The 22,372-nt window shown below is 45.2% G+C and overlaps 1 protein-coding gene across 1 annotated transcript in view; it reads right to left on the reverse strand.

Annotated features, from left to right (window-relative positions):
* Positions 1-18,434: 18,434 nt before the first annotated feature.
* Positions 18,435-22,372, reverse strand: part of bbox1 (gamma-butyrobetaine hydroxylase 1) — a 44,752-nt gene continuing 40,814 nt past the window's right edge. The window contains exon 8 of the mRNA XM_088611679.1: positions 18,435-21,523. Within this exon, the coding sequence (XP_088467805.1) occupies positions 21,363-21,523 (161 nt within the window). The 3' untranslated portion in view covers positions 18,435-21,362. The remainder of the gene's footprint in view (positions 21,524-22,372) is intronic.

Raw genomic sequence — 22,372 nt, forward strand, 5'->3', positions numbered from 1 at the left:
CATTAAACTAAGAAAAATGTACATGTGTGTCTATGCTGTGCTTGGCTAGCATGTCCTTTTGTACAAGGTAATATACATTATTGCATAATTTTCTGTCTCTAAGAAATTGGTTGTATCTAATGTATATGTATATTAAGAAACAAGTAACAGGTATTCTCCATGCTGAAAAGAAGAAAGAAAACAAGTTTTGCCTGTAGAGCCTTCTTCAGGTGTGTACCCACCTGAACTACGTATATTAATGTGATTAGCAATATACTATTTCTGAATTAGGCTTTGGTATTCACGTTCAAAGAGACGTTAAGATATAATATGTAAAACTGTTATTGGAATGATGTTTAAACCATACGTATAGCTTTTTTATTTTAACATATGCCTTTTGTGTTTAATAGAAATCTGTTCTTTTAAACTAAAGACTGCAGGTAGGAAAATAGTACCTAAAACATGCCATTTTGAATCAGATTCATGTATTTTCAATGCATTATCTTTAAGAGCTTTGAGCTCTTAAATCCTGACAGAATTCTTCCAGTCACCTGTCTTTTCTTTTATCAAAGCTGATTTGTTCAATTTATTTTCTTTTAATTAGAACTAATTAGTCCTTGTTCTTTTAAGCAAAGGATGCTTTGATTTACATTTACAAACACAAGTGCCTGAGTAGGTCAAAATTTCTGAGGATACGATTTTAACAGCTTTCTGGTCTACTTTTGAGTCGTGATCAAGTTTATATTACATTCTGCTTCAGCATTGTAGGTACTGTATGCATTATTCTTTCTACATCAAGCTGTACACAGTGCAAGTGTTAATTAGAGGACAAATGCTTTTTTTCCCCATCTTTTGCATTTGGCATATGCAGAAACTCCCATTGAATTGTGTTTTATTCACACACAATACCATATTTTCCTTGAGTCTGCCAGGCATATAACTAACCACATTTGGTTTACCAGGCCCTTTTCTCTATTTCAGTCACTACAGATTTCAGGGCAATTATGGTTGATTAATCCAGTCACAGATGTGACATTTAAAGGGCTCGTTAAAAGAGGTTTTACTGAAACCATTTCCCAACAAATTTAGGATTTTACAGCTTTGTGCCCAAAGGAGTTTTTTCCAGAGACATTTTGGTTTCACTAAACAATCTGTGACGTGTTTTCCAATCTAATTGGTATATTGGGAATGGGGCATGTGTGTTTTCTGCCCCAGAGAGCTTATTTTCTGTTTTATAAAAAAAAAATTTTTGTTTTACAAAAAGCACAGCTTGTGGGGTGTAATTAAGCTTTTAATTTCCCTGTCAATTTTTAGAGTGCTTTTATAAAGCTCCCTTTTTTCACTGCCTATCTCTAAATAGCAGTGAACCTTAGGAAGGAAAAACTTCCTGTGTTGAAAAACCATTTCAGGTTTTGCTTGGCTCTTATAATCTGTGAGAGACCACTTAAGCATTCTTTTTTTTTTCATCACACAGATGTTTTTGCAGAGCTGTCTAAGAATAAACTGAAACACTTTGGGTTTACCATTAGAGACCCAGAGGCCAGTTCTTCATAAATAATTTGCTGATTGTGCATGGATCACTGCTTCAAGTGCATTCCAACAGGATTTCTGTAGAACAGTGTGTACACACAGTTTTGTGACAAAACTCTGATCCAGATGTATGAGTAGCCTTATATTATTTTTTATTCTAGTTTTGGAGCATTGTCTAGTATTCTAGGGCCTTAATTAATATGGCAACATGGGCTATAATCTATTTCAGACAGATCTGTACACAGCCAAAATTGTTTTGCTACAAGCCAGAAGCTGAGCTTCGTGCCAGATAGTTGCCTTGTTTCTCTAGGAATTGGTCTATAGGTTTGAATCTTCTTCAAGTACTTGGGACTGGGATGGTCTTGGTTAATGCCTTGTTCAGTCATACTTAAAACATAGAATTCTTGAAACATCTCTTCTGTTTTGAAAATGAAACAAAGACTGTGTAACATGTATTCCGGCCTATATAATCTTTAATTGAGTCATCAAACCTGACATGGTTCTGGAAAATGTAATTTATGGTTACATAAAATATCTATTAAGGGAAGAGTAAGAAAAGATACTTTTAAATTGATTTATCCTGGAAGCTGGGAGCAAAAACAGTAGCATATTTTTTACAAATGCATGTAGGAGTAAACTGTATATTTCTTTGACCTAGATCAGAACGGCTTTTGCTCTTTAAATTGAACTATGTAATACCTAGAATCGGTTGAAGTCAAACTGTAAATCATTAAAAAATGTTATAATTGAGCAGTATGCTGGAACTGAATGGTGTGTGCTAAGGGAATCAGCCAAGACAACAATGGGTAAGTCATACGAATTTATCAGGAAATAAGCAAGTTGGTAGCTTGTAGGTTTAGTCTTTGTTTTAGTATCATACAATATCCCTTTTCTGACCGCTAATAATTTCTATAGTATCACCTGTATGTGCCTTTTGCATATATATTGTTCCTGTTTTTATGTGCTGACCAAGCTGTGTCCTAAATTGAAACATGTTTCAACACATAGAGCGTTAATTATACCTAGGTAATACCAGAATGTCTGATTATGGACTTTTGTGCCAAAAGCTCGACCAGCAAGCTTCATGGATTTTTGAGGCTAGAACTCCACGTGCTGTGAAGCAGAAATGTGGACACGCGTGCAACAGTCGGAACGGTTTGTAGAAGAGAGCTGTTTTTTTTGTTTTTTTTTAGATGAAATAGATATGAAATACTGTGGTCAATCTAGAAAATTAGAGGCCTGGGAGCTATGCACCATGGGCACCAGCAGGAAGGCATTTGTCCAGTGACTGTTTGCATCCATTTTGCTTTTTAGTTTTGTTTTGCTAGTGAGGGCATATTTGTAGCTGATGCCTGTTCCCTCCCCCTCACTCCAACCCTGACCCATTGAGGTGTTTATGGAATCACTGAAGGCCTTGCTTGCCACACTGCCACTCCCATTGCAGATGTCAGCAGCTGTCAGTATCTGTCACCAAGAGGTCTTCTCCAGAGGTGCTGCCCCAGGGGTAGTGCAGTGGGATGGCCGACAGACCTCTGACATGAGGTGTCACAGGAGGTCTTTTACCTTTGATCTGAAGCAGTCAAGGACGGACTCAAATTCACTTCAACACCATCCCACCCTGCATTTCTGCCTGGGTCCTCCATTGTTGTAGATCTTGGACAAACCGCGCTAAGTGTTTGGCTAGTCGTGGTCTTCTGCTTCGTCTTGTAGAATCTGTTGGGAGAATGCTAAGTGTATCATCACCTGGCTGTCACACCTGCTGCTGTTTAAATGAGGCCTGTCGTCATTTATCTTTCTTCCCGCAAGATGGCCAGCCCAGAACTACTCCAGATTCGTCACGTGGCGTCTTAAACCCTGAATCGTTGGTCTTGCTTTTCAGCGCAAATTAATTCTAAAAGCTTAGGACAAGCCCTTGCATTTGTGGATTTGGGATTTGATCAGGTTTTTTTTTTTTATTTGTCAAGTGGCGTCTCATGGCTTCGGGTTTAATGCTGCTCCTTCCCCCCGCACTGTCCCTGCTTGCCTGGTGCCGCGGCTTGGGTTGTGCACGGCCTTTCCCCTGCTTTCTTTGCCAGAGACCGTGTCTGCTTGCTCGAAGCAAAGGAGCCGCGAGATAGGACCGGCCGCTTGTGTGAAAAGTGCGGAACTGAAAATGTGGCACTGGGGTTGTTTGTGTTAGGCCTCTCCTGAGTGCTTGCTGGAATTTCCTTTAGCTTAAACCAACATGGAGAAGAAGTAATTATTTCAACAGCTTGAGTCTCCCCCCCCCACTGCCCTCAAGCACCTCCCCTCCTCTCAACCCCAGGTCATTTAGTCCATCCAAGATAAACTGAGCACTAATCAGAAAAACTGGCAGGTTCCCTTCAGGTGCAACTCTTTTTGTTTTCAGGCCTGTGTCGCGCTGTGTTTACAGCCAACGGGGCGATGAATTATAGGCCAGCAGAGCAAGCGAAAACCAACACTCGTTCACAGGCCTAGGGGGCGCGCTCTTTTGTTTTTCTCTCTCCTGCTTTGAGTATGAATGTTTCCTACTGTTTATCAATCTTTTCATCTTCGTTTGCTCCAAAACAAAAAGTTTTGGAAGCCTTCAGATGGAGAACGTGTTTCCGATACCTCAGTGCCTAGACTGGGATTTATTAACAAGTAAAACATTTTCTCGGCACGTCACCTCAAGAAGAAATCCAGGTTGAGTCCGTGCTGCCTGTGTGTTTTAGAGCTGCCATGAACAGGGTCTTAGGGCTACTGACTGTTTCCAAGGAGTTATTGAAACAGAACTAGACAACAGGTCTTCTAGGTCGCATCACAGAATCTGGATCTGTGTACAAGACCTATTCATACTGAGCTCTCTGAAGTGGGATTTTCCCTTTTATACAAAATACCTCAAAGACATTTTCTGTCACAAGACACCTAAATGTAACAAGAGTTGGCAAGACAAAATGTGTCAAGTGACGCTTCGTAAACTAAAATCGATTGCATGTACCTACCTCACCTACCTAAACCACCTGCCCACCCATGTACAATAGTTGCCTGGCTTGTAAGTACACATCATGCAACATCAGGATTAGAGTCACACAGGACCACTTCCCACCTGGGAATATTCCCCTATGCTAAAAGGCTAGGCCTCCCTTTGTAAGAGAATTGCCCTAGAAATGCTCCCTAGTTTTCCTAGGTGATTACATCACCTTGTAATAGATTCAGCAAATCCTAATACTGAATATATTGAATGCTGCTGATATTTGTGGTAAAAGTCAGGTCAGCTCAGGTCTAATAACCAATAGGAAGCTGATATATTCATGTCTCCTCATCAGCCATCCCAAAGAGAGGCTCATTAGACTGATTCTACAACAGGAAATGGCCCATTTTGAATGTTCAGCAGGAATCGCCAAGGGTCAGAGGTGAGTATGCTCTCATAATTAAGACTGCGACTGTTTTGACACTTGGAATTCTTGGGTTTTAAGTGAGATGTAAAAAATATTTAATGCTTCTTGCAAAGACCTCCTCTGTTAATAAATCTTAGTAACTTTTTAAGTGTTTTATTTCCCATCTGCGAGGATAAAAAAAAGTCAAATAGACACTTGACTGTTTTGGTTCTGGAATCTGAAGTTTTAAACTGATGCCTATAACTATTTGCATGAAAAGATTCTCGGCGTCAGGTCCCTCTGTGCTTAAGCATTTGCTTTCCTTCTTTAATTTTAAACCTTTAGCCCTTTTCCATAATTGCACCCTGTTGTTTTTGCAGCCTTTGATAAGGGGTTTATTATCACAACGCCCGCGGTTTAGAGATTTTAATTTATCTGAGTATTGCTGTATGTGTCATTCACAAAAACAGCTGATGAATGTAGGATAAGGCTCAACAAAAGTTTAAAGTTAAAAAAAAAAAACGACACTGATGTGTGGCTATTAGGCTTTAGTTACCATCTACATAAAATTTCCTTTTTTTTTTTTTCTCCGGGAATAAAATACCAGCGCTTTGGACATAAGAGCTGATGTGGCCCCTTTTGGGCTAAGAAAACCAGCACAGCCATCCAGTGAGCTTGCTCTCCTTTTCCCCTCTTTTATGGAGTGCCTTTTCGTTTTGAGCACCATTGCCGAGTGGTTTTCCGCCTTGCAGATTGATTTTGCATCCCATTTGTACGAGAAATAAAGGGATAGGCCTTGAAATCCCAATGCCACAAATAATCCGATTTCCAGAAAATGATGGATGGCCTTTTTGTAACGTTAAGAGCAGGCATGCTATCTTTATGAAGAATTCCCAGACGCGCGTCGTTTCGTTTCCAAAACTTGATTATTTTTTTTTTAAAGGCCTAACGGGAGAGATCATGGCACCCAGCATGACCCCCCCCCCAGCGCCCCCTGGCTGTGGCGAGCAGTAGCTCCTCTCCTGCGTCCCTGCGCGAGGTTCGGAAGGTCAGACATTACCGCAGTATTCCTCCTGTTATTTTAGGTTTCCCCATGTGTTATCATTGGCGAGCCTCACATGGCATTTGGTTCCAGTTATTTTTCCGCGGGGTTTGGCTTCCAAAGGAAAACACACGTTCGAGAAAAACCAGCGAGGTCAGGAGTTCGCCGGCGCTCGGTGCCAGCGCTGGTTTTGGGAGCCGTAAACGCGCGGCGTCTTCGGCCAAGTCGCCCCGTGAAGTCAAGGAGAGAGTGCGCAGGGGGAGTTGGGGGGTCGTCATTTACCAGACCTCCCTCTGCCCGAGCCAGCGTGTTCCACTGACGCAGAGCTGCCTGCCAAGCCACTTAATTACAAACGTTTTGTTTCTTCCCGTCCTCTGACATCGCCAGTCACGCTTTCCTCGCGGCCTGTGGATCAGCGGACGCCGTCGGAGATGCTCTCAGCCCTGAACACCTATCAAATTCATCTTGGTCGCTGACAGTTGGCTTTAACCAGTCAGATTTGACCAGGGAGCTATGATTTAATAGTAACAACTGCATTTGTGTGGCACTTGCTTTTCATTCCCAGGGCTCCACACTTGGTATGTGGGATTTGGCCCACTTCTTCCTACACCTGGCGCATCTGCCTGGGTGATACACAGCTGCCCTTCAGTGCCCAGCAGCTCCACTGCCCTGGTGCAGCACGATGCTTAAGGCTATTTCCCTGATTGTCTCAGTGTTTTCCTGCCTTTCTGTATGTCTTCAACTTTGTTCAACATCACCTGTTGAATCAGGGGAGGCCAGACTGTAGTGGCGCCCATAGCTGAGTTTACCCAGGACACTGGGGTTAACACCTCTAAATCTTCCAAAAAGTGCCTCCAAGGTCTTGGATGAGCATGAAGTCGTGACCTTTGTTTCGTCTAAAGGATAGCATTGTGTCCCTGGTCACTATGGCATTGGTTTTGGGAATTTGTGTCCAGAGGGAAGAGTTACCTGCCCTGGTTGGAGGTCTCCATCACAGCCCTGGCCAAGCCCTGCTAAGCTCCTGAGCTCCGGGTAAACCAGGCTGTGGTGCTGTCATATTAGATGCCTGTAGGCAACAACCTGGCAAGCTGTAATGAACTCAACCATGCGACAATATACATTCTTGTAAAATGTTTTCGATATTTAAAGGCAAGGGGGGAAAAAAGCTCACAAAGTACAAAGACCATTACGTAATTTTGCCATTATATTGCATTCGTTATATTGCATATCGCCATTTGTATTTTGTAGCTTTTGTCAATTTTAGGCATGATGTATGTTGCTCACACAGCTGGGTTTGGAGTTCTCATTTTCTTGGTCTGCTGTGGCCAGGCTGTACCAGCTCAGTCGGTTAGCTGTAGTGGACATGACTGCCATCTCTGATCGCCCTGGAGGAGAGAATCGTAAGGCTGTGGGCTGTGCACTAGGCTGTCTTCCTCAGTTAGATTGAGAGCTTCGAGGTGATATGGCTGATCTAAGCCCGCGCCGGAAAACGTTGTGTAATGATCTTGTTTTTTTTCCCTTTTGAATTTAGAGTAACAGCATGGTGTGCTTAAGCACGACCTCCTGTGCAACCTAAAGTGCATCAAGTACAGTAGTTCAGCAGCAAGTTGCCATACAGGCTTGATAGCAGATGCTGTTCAAGAGCTCGCAAGTGTTTTTGTTTTCATTTGTTTGCAATTTTCATTGTAATTTTTAAAGACCCACGCCGCTCTCTGCGCCTCCTTCGTAAAGATGGGTTTTGATCGTTTGGCAGAATCGAAAACCTAGAAGACACAACAGCGCAGGCGTGACGATCGGAGCGCTTTCTGGCAGGCTGTCCCAGGACACCTCTCGGGGCCCGAAGAGAAGGTAGAACACGCACTGGGTGCGGACGAGCAGAGGAAAAAAAACTGAGCAGAACCTGTGTGGCGGGGTGCTGGTTTTATACAGCAGGCATCCGAACATGTGCAAATCTCCGTTGCTGTGCCTCCTCCATTGGACAGCTGCTGAAGTACAGATTAGCGGTTATTTCGTTAGCTGTAAAACTGGCCGCGTTCACTTGGATGGATCTTCCTCTCTCTGTTTTTTTTTAATCTGAAACATCTGTTTAGCAGCTGTGGGCTGATAGTTCCCAGGGGCATGGTCTAATTTGTAGAATTAAAGGGGGGGTGTGCTTGGCAATGGGATAGGTATATTAGTGCAGCTCATGTCGAAAATTGCAAGCCTGATGCCTTCCACATGCTTCTGTTCTCCTGCAGTCGTGCTGTCGCTCTGGTAATTAACCATCCCAAATACTGCACCGGCACCCTGCTTTTCCACTACGGTCCTGCAGAAGGAAAGAAACGTGCACAGGCAGGGAACCGTCTGATGCCTGGAGTTTGTTTGGTAGAAGGTTTGAAAGAAGGAAAAACAACCTCGGTTGCCTTTGCAGTTCTCCTGTAGCGTGATCGTGTTGGAAGGCAGCGCTGCAGTGTTCGTCCAGCGCGGAAGGCTAATGGAACAGCACGCTCTCCAGAAGTGGAACAAGGCCGAAACCCACAGATCCAGCCAGACTTGGGCTGAATTCTTCCACAAGTTCGCAAGGAGAAGTTCTCAAAAAGCACTGAGGAGCGTGGGGAGCCCCATTTCATGGTTTCAGGCATTTTCTAGCGTGTAGAAACCTGCTCCATACACGTGGTCATCACTGTTGAGGTGTTTGCACAGAGAAGTCATGATGATGGGTGGAGATTCTTAGGGCCAGGAAGCCTCCCAATACTGCATTTCGTCTCTTTACAGAGCATAACATCTGTCAGCTCCTGCTCATTTCCATTCAGGCTGAGTTCCATCTCTAACTCTTTCCGGCACTAATTCATCTTCCTGTCGCACTGGCTTATTAGTGCTTGGCTGAGCAAAAATGTGCGTAAGGCTGTTTCTCCGATTGTCTCTGTTGTTTTTTCCTGCCTTTCTGCCTGTTTGTCCTTCTGTCTGTCTGTGTGTTTTTTTTTGTCTTCATCTATCTGCCCTTTGAAAGCGAACATTGCTTATACTGCAGGATGAGCTCAAAGTCCATCTGGAAGTTCTGTTTCTCTGTTTCCAGCATTGGCGGGCGACATGAAGTGTTTTGCAGGTACTAATCCTGTTTAAAGAATGAATAAACCAAGGGTATTATTGTTTATTGAGGATACAGGAATTAAAGCGGACATCTCCGACATTGCTCTCCCGATGAGCGCAGCCAGTCCATTTCCCACCTGTGAGTGTCTAAATTACACCTCCTTTCATTCTGTTCCTCAGTTTTTGTAACAGGAAGGCGGAAGAAAACTTGGCTGGGGGTATTTGTAGCTTGTTAAAGGCTCCTCGAATAAACCTGAATGGGGAGCAAATGTGTACACACTCCTAAGATAAAAAAAGGACCCGTACTTTTCATTGTTTCCTTTTCAAATGTATTTTACTCTTCCCCCATGTCAGATTATTTTTAATAGCAATCGTAGTGTTATTCCTTTAAACAAAAGTGTGGTTTTGGGGTAGGTCGCTGACTTGGGTAAAGCTGGGAGAGGGGTTTTACCTGATCAGGTTTGCAGAGCTGCTAGATTGATTTCAGCCATGGTGGAGCGCGCGGCCTGCTTGGCGCTCTGTCGGGGCGATGGCGACCAGCAGACGTTTAAAAGCTTCTTTTTTTTTTTCCACTCCGCCTTCCATGATTGATGACTCCGAGGAAATCAGTTGAAGGCTGCATTCGTACCTAATAGTAAAAACACATGTGAGCTCACTGTCCCAGTAAACTAACCACACTTTGTTAACACATCAAGCCTTTGGCTTTTGGGAGAGGGGAACCAAAAAATGGCAGTGCCCAGGTTTGTTTGCCCTTAGGTTCTATGTCCTATGAAGACAAGTTTTTTGCCAGTGAGTAAGCTCTAACCCACATGTTCCAGATGTGATTCTGGCAGCAATGGGCCTCTCGTCAATCCCTTTGGAATTCTATCTGCCACACTTCCCAGACTTCTGCACTCCTGGTGTAGGCTCTGTTGGAAGAGAAGGAAGAATTCTGAAAAGGCCGAATTGCAAGCATCTCTTCCTTCTGGTCCTGCGGCGCAGGTGAGCTCTGTGGCTGTACACACGGAGACGGAGACCAGTTTCATCTGCTCGCTGGCCTGCTGTCGCGTGTAGAGTCCTGGACAGCAGAAGGCAACCCGAGCCGTGTTCTGGTTTTTAAATGCACGCGTTTTCCCACTCGTGGCCTCTTCATCCCGTCTGGCTGTTCTGAAGCAGTCTTCCAGGTTGCCTTTGACATCTTTGACTTAATTTGCTCAAGTCTCCTTGCAGTCTCCCTCGTCAAAAGGTCCAGTTCCTGAACCCTGGAGCATCAGTATTTTTTTTATAAAGCAGTGACCTAAATTGTACACAATTTTCTAAATGAGGTCTTACTAGCCCAGTGTGCAATTTTAACATCACGCTCCTTGCAACAAATCTCTCCATCTTAAATGTACTATAATAATGCCTATTTTGGACTGTGTATTTTAGAATGCCACTTATGTTGGTTTTTGTTCCCCAAAAAACAATTCATACAAATCATTTTGAGTTATTTGGCCTTTCATTTTCAATTATCTCCCTGTGATCGGCTAGTTGAACTGTGAACCCAACATCCAAGAGAACATAAGTTTATACTTATTCCTTTTTCCTACAAGTGTATTTACTTCAATCAAATATGTACCTTTTGTTTTGTTTGGCACTCGGGCACATCAGTGGCCATATCACCCTCACCACTGACCTACCCCCTGAAGCTCAGGAGTGTGAGCCTGGTCAGTACCTGGATGGAAGACCTCCTGGGAAAAACTAAGGTTGCTGCTGGAAGAGGCATTCATGGGACCAGTGCTAATGTAAGTGCTCACCATGAGGTCTGTCCCAGTATAGTGAGGGGGTTGTTATACTGTAAAATAGGTGCTGGCTTTTGGATGAGACAGAAAACCGAGGTCCTGACTCTCTGTGGTTGTTAAAAATCCCAGGGTGTTTTTTGAAAAGAGTAGGGGTGTTACCCCAGTGTCCTGGCCAAAAGTAATCTTGACCTTTACCAGTCATGGCCTCCTAATAACCCCTATCTCTGAACTGGCTTCATCGCTCTGCTCTCCTCCCCACTGAGACCTGGTGTGTGGGGAGAGGACTGGAGCATCATCCAGGTGGGGCTGCACACTGGTGGGGGTGGAGGGGATCCCCATGACCTGTAAAGAGCTTTGAGTGGAGTGTCCAGAAAAGAGCTATATAGTGTAAGGAATAATTTACTTGTGGAGTTTTTGTGCTCAACGCTGGTACTCATTAGCTCCACCTGCTGGCAAATCTCTGAGGCTCAGTTCAAACACGCAGGAAGGCACATAATGTGCTGAAACTAAGGGTAACCAGTTCATTACCTGCTTTCCCGGTAGGAGCTAGATTTTGTTTTGAGGGAGGGAGTGGCAGCATTCATTTCCTTCTCTGTTTTGTGTCGTGGCTCTGCTCACTGAGGACGGTTTGGTCTGTCCGTGTGCGTCTAGCCTGTCGGTTACACTTCCTCGCTGCGAGAGAGGGCAGGCCTGCACTGATGGATCGCCTCGTATGAGGCTTTCGAAATTCGTCCTGACCTGCCTCTCCAAACCTGTCCCTTAATCTCTTCCCTCCAAAGGGAGAGCTTTTTTCGCTTCTCCGAGGCGCGGAATGTTGGTCCTCTTGCAGCTGGGTGTCTCTCTCCTCCAGCCTCAGCCAGAGAGGCGGGTCTCCTTCCTCGCACTCCCCGTAGAAACTCTTCATCAGCCTGCAGGACTCTGCCGCCCCTCTCCTCTGTCCCCACAGTGCCCATTAGAACACGCAGGAGAGGGGACTGGCCTGACGCTTGGTGAAGGGCTGGGAGTGTGGGGAGGGAGGTACTTTCGGAGCGAGTGTGTTTAAAAACAAAGGAGGACATGGCCGTTCGCTAAAGAAAATGGCAGAGCAAGAAGCTCTAATGAGATGGGTGCTTTTATGTTTTTTTGTACTCTTTTGATGTACAGAATTTCGACGAAAAATGATACGAATGTACACCATGCCTTTGCAGGGTGGATCACTGATGTAAGTTAGCCTAATTAAGAACTTTGATGCAGCAAAAGAAAGCAGGCAGAGGGGTCACTCAGGACAAGGAGTGAGAATCTGGGCTCTCGATGGCTCTTGGCCCTTACCAGAGGGTTTGGTGCACAGCGCTGATGGCTTGTAGGACAATACTGCTGAGTCATGACGCTCTGGGATCCTTTACAGGAAAGTCAGGAGGGATTGTGGGATAGAGCCAGTCAGATAGCCTCTTCTTGTTTGTGAATTGTCTAATGTTCTTTTCTAGCATCTATAGGACTTTGGTAATATTAAAAAGCAGCAATGTAGCAGTACAGTACGCCGAGTATCCCAGAGTAAAAAAAACATGGAGTCTGACATTGGCAGAGTTACAGTAGGCAGTAGCTACATTGAGGGAGAAGGCTCAGCCTTCAGGCTGGCTGAACAGAACTTGGCTGCTCACGCAGTCCCCTGCGAAACCTCCGGTCTCCCGGGGCGTGCCCACGCTGTGCTGGGGGCCGGCGGGCTTTGTGAATGAAACCCTGACTTGCGCAGAAGAAAAATGCACGAAGCCACATTGTAACTAGCATTTAGTCCGCTCTAGTCCCAGTAACCAAAAGAGCACCGAGTTTCAATCATTGACACCCGGACAAGAGAACAAAAACGAGGTGCTGGAGTGGGGCGGGGGGCTGTGGCAACATGTGTTGGCTGCAGAAGTACAAGCTAATCCCATACTGACAAGCAGAAAGGAGAAACACCTGATGAAGGCTCAGCAGCTGAAAAGTGTTTCTTCTTTCCACTGCTGAGTGTTAACCTACCTGTTACTTTGACAAGTAAAGCTAGGTTATGGAATATAAAGGTTCAAGTGAAGACAACTGGTGATATTGTGCCAGGGATAGTATCCCAGCTATATCCTTCTGCTGACAATCTGTGTTGGCACTGGTTTTCTAAGGAGCTAACTGGTGTGCCCGTTAAAGTCTGCGGTCAGTTTTCCCCCTTAATTTAAGAATGACAGAGAAACTCCCCCCACCAAAAGTTCACTTTTTGCCATAGTTGCTGCCTGGAGCTGTTTAAATGGGATCTGTCACTTTAATGGCGTACCAAGTCCGAATGATTTTGTGATGCTGAAGTTGAAAAGGGAGCATATACTGTAATTTCCAAGTTTACTTAATGAAGGCTTTTCAAATGCGCAGTGCCGGACCTTGGGGTTTAGATTATTGCCTGTAGTGGTTTGAACGCTGTTAGCGCGCCTCGTTTTCTGTGTTTATTTTGCATCTGCTTACCTCCCTTTAAACATTTGACCAGCAGCCAGTGAGGCCTAACTGGATCCCAGTTTAGTGAAACATGTTCGCTGTCCCTTGTATTTAGGGAGCTTTTATTTTTGGTTACAACATTTGAGATCATTGTTTGTAATTACTGTCCGAAGCATGGTATACTGTATGCCTCTGTTCCGGGGAAACGAATGGGTTTGGATGTGGTGTTTCACTGCTGCTAAAAGTCAGTGTCCTAAAAACATCCTCTGTAGGCATAACTCGTGAAACTGCTGGACTGGGTTGGGAGTTAAATGAGCTCTGGGATTGGTGATCAGCACCACTACCTTAGGGAAAGAGGAGGGTAACAGCTATGCTGGTCCCTTAATTGGCGGGATTTTGTCATTTTTTTCCCCCCTTTTTTGAAGAAACCGGTTTTTATTCACTTCAAGTTTTTAAAAGCTGTCTGAAATGAGTGCAGAACAGCATAGCACTCAGCAACGTTTCCAACCCCCCAGCTTTGTGGTACCCCTTCATAGTGTCCACCAAAAGAGCTCAGGACTTGGGGATCCCCCTTCCAGGTATCCCAGGTCCCAGCCGTGCAGAGTTCCGTAGGCCGGAGAGGATGCAGGGATTCTAGAGGAGGGAACGTGCAGCACCAGCTTCTTATTTAGCTGCTGTGGGGCTCTCTGTGGGAAGCCAAGATCTACATTGTCACTTAGTCATAATAATAACTCCTTCCACTTATATAGCGCCTTTCTGGACACTCCACTCAAAGCTCTTTACAGGTAATGGGGATCCCCTCCATCCCTACCAGTGTGCAGCCCCCACCTGAATGATGCGCCAGTCCTCTCCCCACACACCAGCTCTCAGTGGGGAGGAGAGCAGAGTGATGAAGCCAGTTCAGAGATGGGGGTTATTAGGAGGCCATGACTGGTAAAGGCCAATGGGAAATTTGGCCAGGACACTGGGGTTACACCCCTACTCTTTTCAAGAAACACCCTGGGATTTTTAATGACCACAGAGAGTCAGGACCTCGGTTTCACGTCTCATATGTCTCTGGTTATAAATAGTAATGGCAAAAGTACTTGTGAAGAATAAGGAATGTCCTTGCTTAGAAACAAGAAATGAAAAGTCTGTTTTTTCCAAACATAAGTGTGTCTGGACGCTACCAACGTGAGTAGAAAGATGTCCACAGTGCCTCCTTTTTTTTTTCCCTGCCGTGGAAGCGATCGGATTCAGCTGAGCAAGTTTAGAGAGATGTCCTGGAGGGGGGCCTTGCTAGTCGGACAAGGAGTTGGACACGCAAAGAGGGCAGAAGAGGAAGGGGCTCTGCCTACGAACCTGCCGCGGAGGTCTGCGCTGTTGTCGTGAGTCAGGGGTTAGGCATTTCCCAGCAGTCCAAACAGACACCCAGGGTGGTCTGAACCTGCGGGCCCAAGCTTCCTCTTAGCAAGCCTGCATGTTTAAAAAAAATGCACCCAGGGTCAAATCTGTCAGCGCTGCCTCATCGGGTGCAGTGAAGAAACCAGGCACGCTTCCTCCTGAGTTGCAAAGCCTGTTTACACGAGAAACTCCGCTTTGCCGCCACAAGGAAATGGGAGGGTGTTGCAGCACTTCACCCTGGCCAAGGTCATTGCGTTCATTTCCAGACCTCTGTTCCAGAGTCGAGCGCCTCCGTTGGGCTCCTCATAGCACTGTAGCCTGACTCACCTGCAGTCCTGGGTTCCCCCTGTTAAAACAGTCTCCCTCCCTTGTCCTGCTGTTTCACTGGGAGCTGATTTAGAGAACGAATGTTTTTCTCCCTTTGCTGGTGGTGGTTTGCTAGCTAGTTTGATTGGATGAGCAATTGCTTTGGTGCTCTGTATAAGCAGGTTTTAAGCGTCTGTTTTTGCGGTAGCTTGGATCTCCATTGATACATTCACTATTCCAGCATTTGACCCTGGTAATTATCAATGAAGGGAGCTGGTTATGGCAAGCTCCTGCAATCAAGTGGACAGGAATGCCTGCAGGCTTAGTTACACTAAGTTTCCCTGAAGCTTGTACTGCCTGCACAGCACTAATGCAAGGGAAGGGTACAACTGTAGTGATCAGACTTGGAGACTCCATTAAAACGCAGTAGAGGGCTTCACTTCCGTTCCAGCTAGTCTAATGAGACCAGGCTTTGAACCTCATTAAGCTCTGTGCACTGCCAAAAGCCCACAGCAATTCATTAGTTTCCCTGCTAATGAGCATCAGGACTTAAAAGGCAGGTTTTTGACATCCATATCACAGCCAACGTGAGCTGACTTCTGGAGCAGAGGCTTAGCTGTCATGGTGTTTTTTGGAGACCTGGGAGTTGGGGCCAAGGCTGTTACCTGCTGGAGCAGAAGGGATCGCTGGTGACAGGCCTGAGCGAGGCTGGGCGTGCCCCCAGTGAAGAGATGGGCAAGTTCTGGTTGGTTTCCTCTGCCTTGTCTGGGGGGTGTAATTCATGCCATAATACATTAGCCAGTGTCAGAGCTGAAGATACAGGATGTGCAATGCTGATGTGTGGGGTGGCTCAGCAGGTTGGGACTGGATAATGATGAATGCAAAGACTCCGAAGAAGTGCCTAATTAGAGCATAATAAGGTTTTTAAGACTAGTTTTGAAGGGGAAAGATGTATGCAGCTGTACACTTTCATAATACAGGAAATGTTTTTGTGAGCCATCTCTCTTAGGCCATGTCACACTGTAGGGTTGATATACAGTACCTCTTTCTGAGCTGTGATCTATTTCAGGATCTGTGTAATTTACTACGTTGTCATTTCGCAGAAATGATGCCACATAGTGTAAAAATAGGACGAAAAAACTTTTCTTATGACATCCGAGAGGAGATGTGCTATGAAGGCAGGTAAAAGACACATTGCACAATACATTTAACACAGCAGTTGTCCAAATTGAGCAGGTTATTCGTGTGGGAATAAAAGATCTTAGTTCTGTTGGTCTTGAATCTAGGCAGTCTTAATCGACACCCAGATGGGAGGAGCTCAGATTCACTGTGCAAGGGCTGGTCAAGCCAGTTAATGATTATATCGACCTCCTGCACTATTTGCTTGATGGCGATGTCTGAAAAGTGTGTTGAATTACCTGGTGTTTCTCACACCCACTGCTACAGTATGTCCTTTTGGTATTTCTTTGGCTTTTCCCCCTTCTGTTCTGATTTCTTTGTATTTCCTTGCGCCGAGATGACGGGTGCTCATTTGGTTTTGGGGATAATCCTGTTAAACGGTGGTCAGTTGTTTTTAGGGATAATCTCTCACACCTGTATAGGTGGGGTTTCAGGTCTCATTTTCCTCAGTACCTTGCTATGAACTGAACACGGTCAGCTCCTACCCTGAACCTGCTTTTTCAACCCATTTCTGCACGGAGCTGCTCCCTGTCCTTCTGCCCGAGAGAAGGACAGCCTTTTGAAATTCTGTAGATCATGGACATTCACTTCTGGAATGTTTTCATTCTGCACTGGACACTTCCTGATTTAATTAGTATCAGTTGTTCATTTAATTGCTTTTAAGTCAGCTTCCTGGCTCTTGCTCATTGAAAGTTCTAACTTACTTGTAAAAAACCCGTTGAACTGCAGCTCTCTAGGACCAGAACAATCTCTGCTGTCGAAACCATGTGTCCCAGACGACAGTTTAAATTGACAGGGTCTCACTGTGTGGGTCCAATGAAAGTCCGAACTCTGCAGCATTTAGCTGGGCTTTGCATCTGCAGTGATTTCATGCTAATCGGCAGAGTGGAATAATTCTCATTGTGTACAGGGTAGGTACAGAAGTACAGCTGGTCATAAAAGAGAGACTGCAAGCCCTTATCACTGCGCTTAAAACAGATGTGTTAAACATAGTTTGCTTATCTTTCCTATTCCAAGAAGTCCACACACCTTTTCTCTGCACAATCTTATCATGCACCAGTACCAGGTAACAGGCACAACTGACAGACAATGGTATCTCCCGTGAAAATCATTCTTACCTCCCTGCCACAGGGAGCAAATGAAAGTGGACCTGAGCAATCAAGAGGCCTGGTATTGAATTCCAATTTATTAAAATCCTGTCCAAACACCCAAGTTAAATATTAAACATCACAGGCGCTGATTATGGATTTCTGATAAAACTGTGGAGATGGGGGAAACTAATATGCTTGTAGGAGGAAAGAGTTGTGCTGATATGCAAAATATTGTAAAATAAACCATTTTCCAATAGGATTCTATTATCCTTCACTGGGTTGTGTCCAAAAAGTAGTCATGACCGTGCAAAGGCTCTGACTGATTATATAATTTCAGCATACCAGTCAGCTATATGTTTATTTCATTCCCCAAAAGCACAGCTTTTCAGATGAGCCAGAGAACATTGGTGTGCTCTTTCAAAAGCGTTCAGGCCCTGTGGGCCAGGTGTATTTCCTGTTTGCACCCTGAGTTTCCAGCAGAGACTCTGGGCTGTTAAGACACCCCTTGGGTAAAATCAGCTTTCTGATGCTGACTGGAAAGGATGTGCTACATAAATTAAATTCTATGGGGGAGTATGACCTGCTTTGTATGAAAAGGAAAGGAAGAAAATGCAGTTCTGCTAGCATGGCACTGCAGCACCTGCAGCAATGCTAGCAGATGTGCCATCTTATGGTGACGGTGAATTGTGGCGAGCTGATACAGTATTGAAGGTAGTTCTGAACATGCAGTGCACTTGTGTTGCACAAGCGCCACCTTGTGGTTCAGATGAAAAGAGCAGCGTATGGCCACAGGTTTTGCAGGGGAGGGTTGTCGAACAGCTTTTCCCCTCGAAATTGTACAGAAAATGTATTCCACCCTATTACATCTTTTTGTAACATCTAACAGTGCACAAACCCCCCCGGAAAAACTGCTACATTATCTCTCCTGTGTTTCGTTAAATTCGTTAGCTAAAAGTTAAAGATAGGAGATAGCACAATTAAAGACGAGTTGAGACTGCAGTACAAGATGCAAGGAGCTAACAGACACCAATTAAATAAAAGGATTTTTGAAGAAATTTCCAGTCTTGTATAGTGCCTCCCTGTAGTTTGCCATGATTCTTTGGCAATTTCATCTTTCTTCACAATACTTTTACCATGGTGAATTTGAATACTGAAATGACTGTTAAAGGTCCAGAAACCAAATATTGTACACAGCGAGAGGTAAAAAACACTGAATGTCAGGTTTTTGTTCCTGTTTTCCATCTCCCAGTAAGCCACAAATCCAGGAAATATAATGGAGACAGTACAAAATAATAATACACTATCGCTATTTTTATTTGATTAAATTACATTTTATTGCAATGGGGTAAATCAGAGCAGAAGGTGCAAAGATCAAGCATTTCATAGAACATTCCTTGAGTAGACATGGCTCTCAGGTTAGCCAATTAGTTAAGTTTTAATTAGACTCTAATATTGATGAATTTCAAAATGTGTATCTTTCACTAGAGAACTACCATATGTGCTGCTTGAGGTTGTGCTGTTTAGCAGAAACCTAAGCGTGGAATTGCATTGATGTGCCTAGTTACGAAACGTGCCAAGCATTGATTACGTTAAAACCTGTATTGACAATTCATACCACAAGCTGCCATGAGGCACTGGACTTCAAGCGAGATGTATCAGTTACAGGCAAGGTCTCTTCATTCATATTGGATACAGGAGTTTAGTGTTTGAACTGCTTTCTGGTTTGATGATGCATGAACACTCAAATAAATTAGTCTTTTCTGATTGAGCTAGTGCCCACTAGGAAATATACCTTATACAGGTTCTCACTGCACATGTATTTGCATGTTAAATGAGCAATGCAGTAGATTACATGCAAATACAAACCAAGTGGTACCGGAGACACATTTGTGGTGTTGGATTTAAACTTGAAGTGAATCCCAGCATTTTGTAAACCAAAGTGCACTGAATGAAAGTGCTTATCCAAAGAATTGGGGGGATGACAATCAAGGCACTTTCATCTCAGTCACCCCCCCACATCATTTCTTGAAGATGTGACTAAAAGGGAAAATTGTGTATGAGGTACATTTGTCTCCTGCATCCCTCCTCCACCCCATCTCCACCTTCACAGCTGCCCCTTGGGTATCTCCTCACTCTGCTTGGGCGTCCCAGGGCCCTCCACCTCCACCAGGGGGCTGAGCCAAATCTCACAACACCTCAATCCTCAGCAAACAGCCCCAGTGCATCTAACTGGAGAATGAGCAGCAGCAGCCCATCTCACCCTGCAGCTCCCAGCTGGCAGTCCCCTGAAGCTCAGCAGGTGTGAGCCTGGTCAGTACCTGGATGGGAGACTCCTGGGAAAGCTGAGGCTGCTGCTGAAAGAGTGGGGCCAGTAGGGGGTGCTCACCCTGCGGTCTGTGGGTCCTAATGCCCCAGTATAGTGACGGGGACACTATACTGTAAAAAGGTGCTGTCTTTCAGATAAGATGTAAAACTGAGGTCCTGACTGTAGTCATTAAAAATCCCAGGGTGCTTTTTGAAAAGAGTAGGGTTTTTTTCCGGGCACATTTCCTCCTGGCCTTTACTAATCATGGCCTCCTAATAATCCCCATCTCTGAACTGGTGTGTGGCGAGCGTTCTGGCGCATTATGGCTGCCGGCGCATTAGTCAGGTGGGGCTGCACACTGGTGGTGGAGGAGGGGATCCCCATTACCTGTTAAGAGCTTTGAGTGGAGTGTCCTGGAAACGTATACAGTATAAGTTTAAGCAATTATTATTATTATTAATTCTTGGGTGCCTTTATTTCTCCTGAAAGCAACTGCTTCAGTGCTAAAGGTTACCTGGTATTTCACAGGAGCCGAGAACAGCCTCTGCGGGCTGTGTCTGTGAGGGCAGCCCATCCTGTCCACAGCAGGACACTCAGGGAAGCTCAAGGCTCTGTAAGCGTGGTTCACCACTGACCACTTCCTGGACTTTCACAGTGTGGCACAGATGACAATGCATCAGCTAGTTCCTTTGAAGGCAGACAGGGAAGTGTCACTGGTATGAAGCCAAACAGTCTTTGTGTAATTGATTGGTATTGTTAGGCCTATAAGAGTGTTCCACATTGTAAAAGTGCGTCACATCTTCAGCACATACAGTACAGTCCCAATAAGCCAAGCATGTTCACTGTCGGGGGCAGGCACTTGAGCCACACAAGAAGAACAAAAATGCCCTCTGTTTTTTTTCTTCAATAACTGCATTGCTTGCTGCATCACAATATACATGCAACAAAATTTACTTTGTCCAGGACATCTAAAAGTCTCATCCACTATGGAAAAAGTGAGGTGCTGTCTGTATTCTAGTTCTCAATCATACAAGTAAAGGCCACTTCTCCCTTTTTGAATGTCGAACCCAATAAAGCTAATATACACCTTCACAATATTAGCCAGGCAGGAGAACAATAATCTGAGGTCCCTTTTATAAACTGTTTTCTTTTTGCTTAAACAGGTAGATTTTCAATTCTACACTGAACCACTGCATTGCTGTAACAAAGTATGTGCCCTGCTAACAGATTTCAGTAACCAAAATCAACACGGATATTATTGTGACAACCATTAACAAAAAAAGATGCATCCTGAGTCCGATTACATCCTGTGTCCCAGCTGCAACACCACCAACCAAGTGCCAATAACAGTTTTCAAAAGCTCAATTCCTCTTGGAAATGCTAGCAGCAGACATGTCTACTTTGGGCAGGGAAACTGTCTTTGCATCCCAAACCCTAAATGCCTTCTCTAACACAGCAGTTTCTAGCCCTGTTCCTAAAGAACACAGGTCTTCCTCCGATTTGAGATACTACACTGAATGCTTACTTGACTTCTCTCCATCTCTTTAAGAGCTGAAACCACGGAAAGGATTGGAATCAGCCAATTATTTCTCCAGCCGGGAGTCTGATGAAGAGATGCAGAGCTCAGCTGCACTGCAGGGACTGAAGTGAAAGATTTACCTTGCTAAACCAATTAAGGACGTGCTGCACTGAGGATCTTCAGGGCTGATCAGACCTGCTCTACCCAAATGGCAACCTGTCAAAGGCCAAAAAAAATCTGTCGACAAATTAAATAGAAATCACCAGCCAAAGAACAGTCCTCCCCTTTCTCGTCTGGCCTTATCATTTTGGTGGAAGAAGGGCGGTGTCTGTCCAGTGCCCGGGCGTGATTCAAAGTCCTGGTGCTGGCAGCTCGCAGGGGACAGTGGGCACTCCTGTCCCGGCTTCTGCGGACTAGCTGTCCCCACGGATGGCCTTCCCGAGGATCCTCAGGCGGGACATGACTTCGTCCCAGTCCAGGTACGCCCCCTCCAGGTGGCGCGGGGTCCTGCGAGTCGACACGTAGCTCCCCCTGCCGTGCAGCAGGCGCCAGTTGTCAAAGGTCACCACGTCACCTGGTGGCAAGACACGGGGGAGGGGGGGGGGGCATGTTACTCCCATACTCCCACCAGTGGGAAAGCCCTGCAATCTAATCAGCTAGCAGCCAATGAAAAGCGCGAGATACTCAACACACGCATTCGAAAAGCCCAAATTCAAAACCGGCCAGCAGCCACATCAGCCTGTAGCTCCCAGCTGGCAGCGCACTGGAGCTCAGCAGTGTGAGCCTGGTCAGTACCTGGATGGGAGACTCCTGGGAAAGCTGAGGCTGCTGCTGGAAGAGGTGTTAGTGGGGCCAGTAGGGGGCGCTCACCCTGCGGTCTGTGTGGGTCCTAATGCCCCAGTATAGTGACGGGGACACTATACTGTAAAAGGGCACCATCCTTCAAATGAGACGTAAAACTGAGGTCCTCACTCTACTTTCTCGAGAAGAGTAGGGGTGTACCCCTGCATCCTGGCCTAATTTCCCCCTGGCCTTTACCAGTCATGGCCTCCTAATAACCCCCATCTCTGAACTGGCTTCATCACTCTGCTCTCCTCCCCACTGAGAGCTGGTGTGTGTGAGAGGACTGGAGCATCATCCAGGTGGGGCTGCACACTAGTGGGGGTGGAGGGGATCCCCATGACCTGTAAAGAGCTCTGAATGAAGGGTCCAGAAAAGCGCAATATAGGTGTAAGCAATTATTAATTATTATTATTGCCACCCCTTAAAAAATGAATCCCAAATCATTTGTACGCATTAATGCAAGTTAAATGCTCCGAGTCATGTTATCCTTGTTTTTCACATCCCTGCTCTTGCGCTAAAGAACAGGTTTTCTGATGGACGTTCTAACAAGGGTAAAGGGACGGCACCAAATGAAAATGGA

Source organism: Lepisosteus platostomus, chromosome 18 (genome assembly GCF_059453375.1).
Source record: "Lepisosteus platostomus isolate fLepPlt1 chromosome 18, fLepPlt1.hap1, whole genome shotgun sequence".
Taxonomy (NCBI): Eukaryota; Metazoa; Chordata; class Actinopteri; order Semionotiformes; family Lepisosteidae; genus Lepisosteus; species Lepisosteus platostomus.